We start from the raw sequence: 8,900 nt of genomic DNA on the forward strand, positions 1-8,900 counted from the left end.
AGGACAGATCGCGGCTGTCATCTTTAATTGAATGAAGAAATAGATAGGGGGCAATATATAAAACATGGTTTGAATAATTGCGCTATTTCTGAACAATGCAACAATCTTGTACATTTAGATCTGCTAGATGTATTTATACTGCTCTGCATATGACAGAGGCTTCAGATGACACTGAGAATGAGGAGAAAGTATATGCCTAGACGAAGGCTGGTGTGATGGTGTTCGTAGCAAGGGCCTGGTAGGTTATACATTACGGGAGACAAGTTTCAAATTGTCTCAAGTTTAACCATTATTAGATTACCAGGCATTTAAAAACAGTTAAATTATCATGTCTCTAAAAGTAAGCTGTAAATAATATAACTATATAATAAATAAATAAATATAAGGTATAAAGACGCAGTGCTGGGTAAATAATGGTGTTCAGCAGGGGCGAGTCTAGGCTCTGACTTTTCGGTGGGCTCAGCCCCAGGAAGCTACAGGGGTATATGAAGGTGGCTACAGGGGTATAGCTCTTTAAGAATAACTAAATTGTTTATAACTTTACCTTTTTATCTGAGTTATAGACAATAGGATCAGCTAAATAATGCAGTTCTGAACCACTAAAGTGATGAAAGGAAAGAAGATTGTTTGGATGAAGAAGTAATCAAATGGATGTGAACTGTAATAAGAAATTGGAGGTATAATAAATTTACTTTGGGTAATTTTCACTCAGATGACCAACAGAAAATCAACAAGTACAACATGTACTAGATTAATACTATGAGAAACAGACCACTATTTCGGGAGCACTAAACTATGTCGCCTCACTTTCAGGGACCCATCCATTTTTATAAATTGTATCAACATACATTTTTATAAAACTTCTGATGCAAAAAAGTCTAAAAGTACAACATGTAGGCCTACTAGCCTAATTCTATGAGAAACAGACCACTATTTTGGGAGCACTAAACTGCGTCGCCTCACTTTCAGGGACCCATTCATTGTTATAGAACTTGTGATGCAAAACAATTAGCAAGCACAGCATGTACTAGACTAATGGTGCGTAGCATAAGGCACAAGGAACAGAAAAAGTTGACAAGGGTGCTAATTTTCAGTTTAAAAAAAACGCTGGCATTATTTTATCTGAGACGTTTTCAGGGCGAGTCTCATAGTATTAGTAGAACATGTTGTAGGCCTACTTGTTGATTAGCTCACGTTGTTATGGCAATAAAAGCGTCCTCAGCTGATAAAATAATGCCAGCGTTTTTTTAAACTGAAAATTAGCACCCATGTCAACTTTTTCTGCTCCATGCGCCTTATCATGCTTATCATGCTATGCACCATTACAAGCCTCTGCCGACTAAAACATGAAGCAACTCAAGAAGAGGCATAGATAGAATCACCTTGTGGTCAACTGTCATTTAATACACCTGACAGATTATGTCAAGGTTTTAAAATGAATTATTACCTGGTCATGTTAAAACACAGCTGGAAATGGTGGATTTTCTGAAAAAGGCTAGCTAGCCTCTTTGACAGACGAAACAGCAGAAACTATGTAAGGTGCGCTCGTGCTGCATGTTTGGTTTTGTCAAACAGGAGACGCCCACCCACCAATCAGAGGTAAGAGATTCCTGCAGGAAAGTTGCGTTCGATTTCAATAGCCCATTTGAGCCTATTCATTAGTGTACAGCACCCATCCTCCCATTGCTTGGGTAAAAAAAAGGGAAGAATATTAGATTTGAGGACGAAACGATAGGGTGGGCTAAGGCAAGTTTTTTGGTGGGCTTGAGCCCACCCAAAAAAGGACTAGCTTCGCCACTGGTGTTCAGGATCATCAAAATCATATCAAAGTTTGTGCAGTGTCCCCACCAAAGCAGAAACAAAAGCTAGGAACTTGGTTCAACCTATTTTTGGATGGCCCATGAGTTTGTTCCAGTTTCCTAGGAACACACAGCTTCTGTACATATTGATGTTTCTTCTGTATGTTTATGTGACACAAGTTGTGTGTGTGTGGGGACGATGTGCTGCTCACATGAATTATACCAAACCTTTAAAAATGAGACAGTTGAGTTGAGACCTGTGGTAAGAGTTGCATCCGATGTCTCTAGAAATGGACCGATGATTGTATGCCGGAATGGAAAGACACACATGAACCGCACGCATTCTCATCCGCACACACACACACACACACACACACACACACACACACACACACACACACACACACACACACACACACACACACACAAATATACTCACAAAAACTCTACGAAATACTCATTAACCAGAAATGCATGTCTCATGCGCACGCACGCACACAAACACACACACACACTGTATAAACACTCACTAGGAAATGCACATGCAGCAGCACAGGAACTCAAACCACAAAGAACAGATTGATCACTGTGTGTGTAAATGTGTATGTGTATACACAGGTGTGTGTATGTGTATACACATATACAGGTGTGTGTGTGTGTGCGCGCGCGGATCATCAGGCACCAGGCCTATTTTTTTTTCCTTCTCAGAATTGCTTAATGGAGCAGTGACTAACCAATCAACATTAGGTGATTCGTTCTAACGAGTTCCCACAAATTATCAATGGCTTGTTGGCCTCCTGCCGCATCTGCAGCTAAATGTTATAATCTGACCTTTAAATACCCAATCTTGTTTTCTGGGTGTGCAGCTACACTTGTATATTCATTACCAACGATTTATTTGTTTTACAGATTAAGTTTTTGACTTCATGACATTTTCATGCAATAGTCCAACTGAAATTTGTTTCCTTTGTAGTAGGAAACAAAACCGAAATAAACAAATGACGATTTCTGTCAATTTGCAGCCAATCACTAACCTATACAGTACTTTAAACAGTATGTTGATGTTGAAGTAAATGATAAAAATGTGTCAAATATTCACTATTGGTACACTGATTTAATACCTTTATCCAAAAACATCAGACTGGGAACAGGTCATTAGTTACACTTTATTTTCCTTTAGAATTTAGACTTGGGAGACAAGAGTTTCTTGAAAGATGTATTCTACCATAACTTGTTAGTCTAAACTAAATAGTTAAGCAAATTTACTCAAGAAATTACTTAACTTCTTTGAATTAAGGGCACCAGGGAAACAATGATTGGCCTAAAGGGACCTCTCGGGGTAAGGCTTGTCTGCGGTTAAAAGTGGTAACTGTCAATCCTGCATAATTTGTTAAGTTGCATTGACTCTGTAGTTGACTTGTGGCACACACAGTAGGGACCACAGAGATGTATTGAATAAGAGTTTCTACCAAAGGGACTGCACTGGCCTACATCCCATTTGGCCAACAAGAAGTACACAGTTCTTTTCAAAAGAAAATTCCAGCCATGTATTGCTCTGTTTGGAGTTTACAAAATATATGGATGAATGCAGAACGCCAACATTAGTTACAGCATTGGTAGTGTAGTGCTTTTCAGGATAATGTGTTTAAAGGACAATACCGGTCTGTGATCTAACCAGTTTCTCCTGGCTTCAGCAAAACATCTGTAAATATAATTTGTCAAGGTTACTTCATTTTACTGATTCTGCCGAAGAGCTATTAGCGTGAGTGGCAATGTAGCATTTGCGTCTTTTGGAATCCATGAACAGTAGGGAGTTTATGGAAAAAAAAAAAACCAGTGAAGCCAGGAGAGACATTTACAAAGGTTTTAAGCAAACCTGTAGTTTGTTTTTAAGTCCCCATTTTATCGTTATAATTTTATCGTATATTAAAGAGAAAAGAGACCCGGCATGCTAATTCTTGGCTTAGTTCTATTTCCAGTGTGCCGTCTCATGTCTACAGTTACTAATGACTCGAAAAGTAAACACTGTATTGACCCTTCATTCCTTTCCAAAACAGTGAGGCGACCAAAGTGCATCAAGTGCTGTGAAGCACCACCAGAGACCCGAACGCCATGCCTCTTCCCCTCCCCTCCATATCCCAACTGGGCATTTACTAACAAGGACAAATGACAGTAAGTGTGCGACTTATCATAGAGGTCCGGTTTCTGTCTTCAAACAGGGCCCAGGCATAAGACCAAGACGGTGAAGGAGAGGGAGGGGAGAGAAGTTTTGGGTCATCTAATTCTGGAGAGGCAGGCTAAATCAAGCTATGACGGCTGTATGCTTAACCCACTTAAGGATCCTGTGGCCTCTCCTGCTTAAATGATACAGTAGTGTCCTCTTCCCTTCCTTTGGCCAATCACTCCATGTTCTCTGAATATTAGGGGAGGGGGAGTCATACAGTTCAACCTGAGATCTTTTTACAGTTTGGAGAAACGCATTTGACCTCTGAAGCAAAGCTATTGCTCCTTCATATAAATAGATGCAATAAATGGGGATTCAGAATTCGGGTCTGTAAATCAAATTGTTTGAAATTTATTCTAAAACGCATCTAAAATTGCACTGAATTAATATGTTCAAATACCTAACTCTGACCCTCTTGAAAACCGATGTAAAGCATAAGACACCAAGAACATCCAATCAATGTTCTTGACACAATGTATCCGAGAAGAGCGTCAAACAATCTTTCGGCTGTGGTCTTTACCATGGTGATTTGTGAACACCCGACAGGGGGAACTGTTGGCCTCTGGCTGCCATACAAGTCACATTTTGCGCAGATAGGCAAGCCTTAATGAGCCAAAAGAAAATACAGGCCATTCCATCCTTAATTCATGGCATTAAGATGTCTGGGTAGTACCATTAAAGCTTGAAGATTACTGACATGAAAATAAATGGGTTTAGAAAACATATCTACAAGAGGATTGCAGTAGTTCCCACTAGCGTACAATTCTAACTTCAGTAGACCTATACCAGCACTGGAAATAGGTCACAACAGATGAGCCTACCATTCTAGTCATTACGAGAGAGCACTTTGACTAAAAGTAAAAAAAGAAAAAGCTGCAGTGTGGCAGAGACCCGTGTAAGCTACAGTCCTGTTCATGGATAATAAGCTCCAACATGCTCTGGAATGTCAGTCTGCATGTGTGTAGAATGTCACCAAAAAAAGGCTACGAAATACAGAATGTATTGTAACTCAAACGGTAAATTTGGCCATATCACATGGCGTGTGGCTGTTAGGAGAATGAAACCATTTGTATTCTGTAACAAACTTAAGCTTTATTGGTGATTTGTCCCAATATCCTTACAAACATTTACAGAAATGTTGTCAATTAAATAAGGTTAATATTGCATCTTTCAAGTGGAAAAATCTTGAATTAGCATATGAAGCATCAAATTAACTAAATCTTTAGTGCAGCCACTGCAATTACAATGATTACAATTTTCTAAATACTTAAATTATGGACATTTATACTCCGAATCATATTTTTTCCAATTACTGTAAGGTCAAATAAACATGAGGCTACATTTTCCTCAAGATAGAAAAATTGCACTTTGCATCCCTCCTTCCGTTTTTTAGCTGACTGGTAACACTTCAATTGACACCGACCCCACCCGCGGCGCCTTCAGGCGGAACAGGTTGCGGAGGTTCACTTCGGGGTCCACGTAGCGTGGGATCTTGCGCTCGTTGAAGAGACCTGAGAGGTCAGCCTCCACCTTGGGGCGCCGTGAGATGCGCATGCGCGTGGCGAACAGGCGCTGCAGGTGGCCCTCCGCCAGGGGCGTTTGGTGGTGGCCTTCGAGACGATTCTGCCACGCCCGTTTGGAGCGCTGCCGCTGCTGTAGGAAGGCGAAACAAGAGAGACGACAAGGACACAACCCATTAGGGCTGCTCGATTACGGGAAAAAATCATAATCCGATTATTTTGGTCAATATTGAAATCACGATTATTCAAACGATTATTTTGAGTTTGAAAACACGTTGTATTTATTCAGCATGTCTCCCAAAAAAAAACAACTTTGGAACTGAGAACTTTGACATTTTGCCTTAAAAAAACACAAAATGGTCAAAAAGAAAATGTTCAAATCTAAAATGATATACATCATTTGTATATACATGGATACATACATACATACATATCCAGCTGTTCTGCCCTTTCTATAAAACATTAAAAATAACTAAATAGTCGAAAAACTGTTAATTTTTTGATCGTTTGATGCTAAAATCGAAATCGCGATCAAAATTCGATTAATCGCCCAGCCCTACAACCCATGCCCCTTTAAATGGCTGTATTACGACATACCTGAAGCGGAGATGGGAGGAAAAGGCTGGGAAATTTGACATTGCTGGATGAAGGCTTATTACACGCATTAAACATCACAATAGCTGCCAGCGTTTAGAGGGCTATGCAAATTATGATCACTGCTAGCAGGATTTCACCCATACTAATGAAGCATCTGGCCTGTATTTGGCAAGCTGCAGAACTGAAGTATTGTACTCACCCTGCATGGGTTGGGCTGGCGGTCATGGCAGAGCATGTGTCTGGTCATGCTCTCCTATGGGGGAACAGGAAGCCATCACGTTAGCCTACACTCCATGAAACACCTTCAGCAGGGTTTGCAGCATTTAAGTCTCTAATAGGAAAACCTGATTACTATGAGAAAGTCAACTAGGCGCAAACAAGCTCACCTTGAATGAGGGGATTTCCGCTGATGAACATAGCTCAAAATCTAAATATGACAGTGAGTCCCTATTGAGGAACACATCCCGACCAACTGAAGGGATACAACTGTTCAGTCTACAAAGTATTGCAATGAACTGGGGGAAAAGCAACTTTCATAGATAAATTTTCCATTAACATGGACTGAACCACTACCACAAAATTTACCATGGCAGCATTAAACCCATGTTTTGGCCAGGGAGGGGCTGCACCAATTCCTAATCTCACCTGGTTTAGCCTTGGGCGTAGTACTCACCCGCATGGCAAACGTTCGTGGACAGTCTGGGAAGGAGCAGCGGTGTTTGAGCAGCTTGAGGTGCACCTTGCGGATGTGGTGCTGCAAGTTGAAGGTGGTGGAGAAATACGCCTGGCAGCCCGTCTTTGGGCACACCAGCACAGGCTTGTGCAGGGCGTGGACCTGCTTGTGTTGGCGGAGCCGGTCCACCCGCTTGAATACCTTTTTGCATGCTTGACAGGTGTATGTCGCTGGAATATGGAAAATTCAAAAATGCATTCTTACGATTTGCCTACACAGATCTTAAGCACCAAGTAAAAACTAAGGACTTGTTGGGTCCAATTCAGTAAGTGAGTCAAGAATTGGATATAAAAAACGTACACATTTTCTGCCATGCTAGTCACATTACATGCACAATTATGAAATTGTTTCACTGTAACATGCCTTACCTGGGTGTTTCACCATGTGCTTCTGCAGTTTGCCCCAGGTATGTTCGAAGACCTGGCAGTTTGCACTAGGGCAGCGATACCCTGAGAAAAACAAAAGATGAGAGAAGGGCTGCAGAAATACACCAGTTACTAGTCTGCTGCCTAGTAGTTAGCCTCCTGAGCCATACTGTTGGTTAGCAAATTCATCTTGGTCACATGTCCTGAACTCTTTCAATGTAGGCACAAGGAACATCAACTATGCAGATAAGGGGGATGAAAGACTTGATTTTTAATTAACCAACCGGCGTGTTTCTTTTCATGGGATTTGCGGGCGATGTGGGAGTCAAATGAGGAGTCACATCCATCCTTTGAGCACCTGAGCAAGAGAGAACATGCACTCTTGTTGAATGGTAGAATATACTCACAACACGACACTGGTTTTAGCCCGATGTGCCTCCTGCCTGTATGAACATGAAAGAACACGTAACTCTTGACCATCACCACCACGGACGATAGGGAAAACGAAGTTATTTTAATCCAATTTCCCGTTTCAAATCAGTAATCTGAAAGTACCCACCATCTCCCGTGTCCTCGTGAAAAAAACTGACGATTTTGTTGATGGCTGCGAAACTAACATTTAAATGCCCTTCGTGGCACCTTGTCCGTTTTATGCAAACATCCCTAAATGTTTGCATCAGCGACGCACTGAAGATGGACACACTCAGGACGAATTCGCCTGTGACACAAGTTAATTAAAATCTGTTTTGCAGCTAGCTGAGCTTTTCATTAGATCACATCCTGACTACGGTGAGTACTTTCAACCTGGTCAACATCGGAAAGTTGTTGAAAAAGAACAGTGTAGTCTTTCTTCAGCTATCCGCAGTGGTGATGTGTGCTTATGAAGGGTTGAAGAGTAATTGTGTCCTACTTGAACAATAAAGACTCCCCATGCGCTATCAAGTGGAGTTTATATTGTCTGCGTTTCTTGAAGGTCGATGAGCAGTTGGGTAGAGTACACTGTGAATTGGGTAGAAAAGTGGAGTAAATATACACGTTTAGACAAATCAATTTGTAAAGTACAACGATTGAATCGTAATTGTGCAAGTCTATGTCAATTCTGGCAGTTAGGCCCCATCTTCTGGACAAACCTTGAAGTACTTCTCCTTTTCTCCGTGAGAAAAGCGAACGTGCCTCTTCCTCTTTGCTGCGTCAAAGAAAGTTTCTGTGCAACTCACCAACGTACATCTGCTCAAAAAACATATACATATGTTGACCATGAACGGCAATGCACTTAGGGCACACTTGTGATGGGCGACATGCGGTCAACTACTGCATCGACTTGGACTTACTTAAGTGACTTGGCTGCAGTGTGCTTTAAACTATGCCTCTTCAGGTGCGACTTCCGTGAGAAAGAACGACCACAGCCGTCATGTTTACACTGGATAGGACGCTTGACAGTGGGGATACAGGGTTTACATTTTGCTCATGCCAAGTTTTAACTATACATTTGAACCACTGGAATCAGTCTGCTCATTACTCACCAATCCAGTGTGTACAGTTTCGTGTTCTTTCAGTCGCCATTGGCGAGTAAACGTTGCCCCACACGAAGCGTGAGGACAGTTTAAAAACTGCAGTTGTGGCTCAGAGTCAGGTTTCGCACAATCTTGTATACCATTCATT

General features: G+C 41.3%; 1 protein-coding gene across 1 annotated transcript; it reads right to left on the bottom strand.

Moving 5' to 3' along the window:
* Positions 1–5,412: 5,412 nt before the first annotated feature.
* On the bottom strand, positions 5,413–8,899 carry 42sp43 (P43 5S RNA-binding protein; the record flags this gene model as incomplete). The annotated part of the gene is made up of 9 exons (XM_079746845.1): positions 5,413–5,676; positions 6,340–6,393; positions 6,814–7,043; positions 7,242–7,322; positions 7,523–7,596; positions 8,149–8,237; positions 8,369–8,465; positions 8,570–8,670; positions 8,762–8,899. The coding sequence occupies 9 exons, from the start codon at positions 8,897–8,899 to the stop codon at positions 5,413–5,415; spliced, it is 1,128 nt and encodes a 375-aa protein (XP_079602971.1).
* Between the last annotated feature and the right edge of the window lies 1 nt (position 8,900).

Source organism: Pollachius pollachius (genome assembly GCF_949987615.1).
Source record: "Pollachius pollachius genome assembly, chromosome: 11".
In the NCBI taxonomy this organism is placed as follows: Eukaryota; Metazoa; Chordata; class Actinopteri; order Gadiformes; family Gadidae; genus Pollachius; species Pollachius pollachius.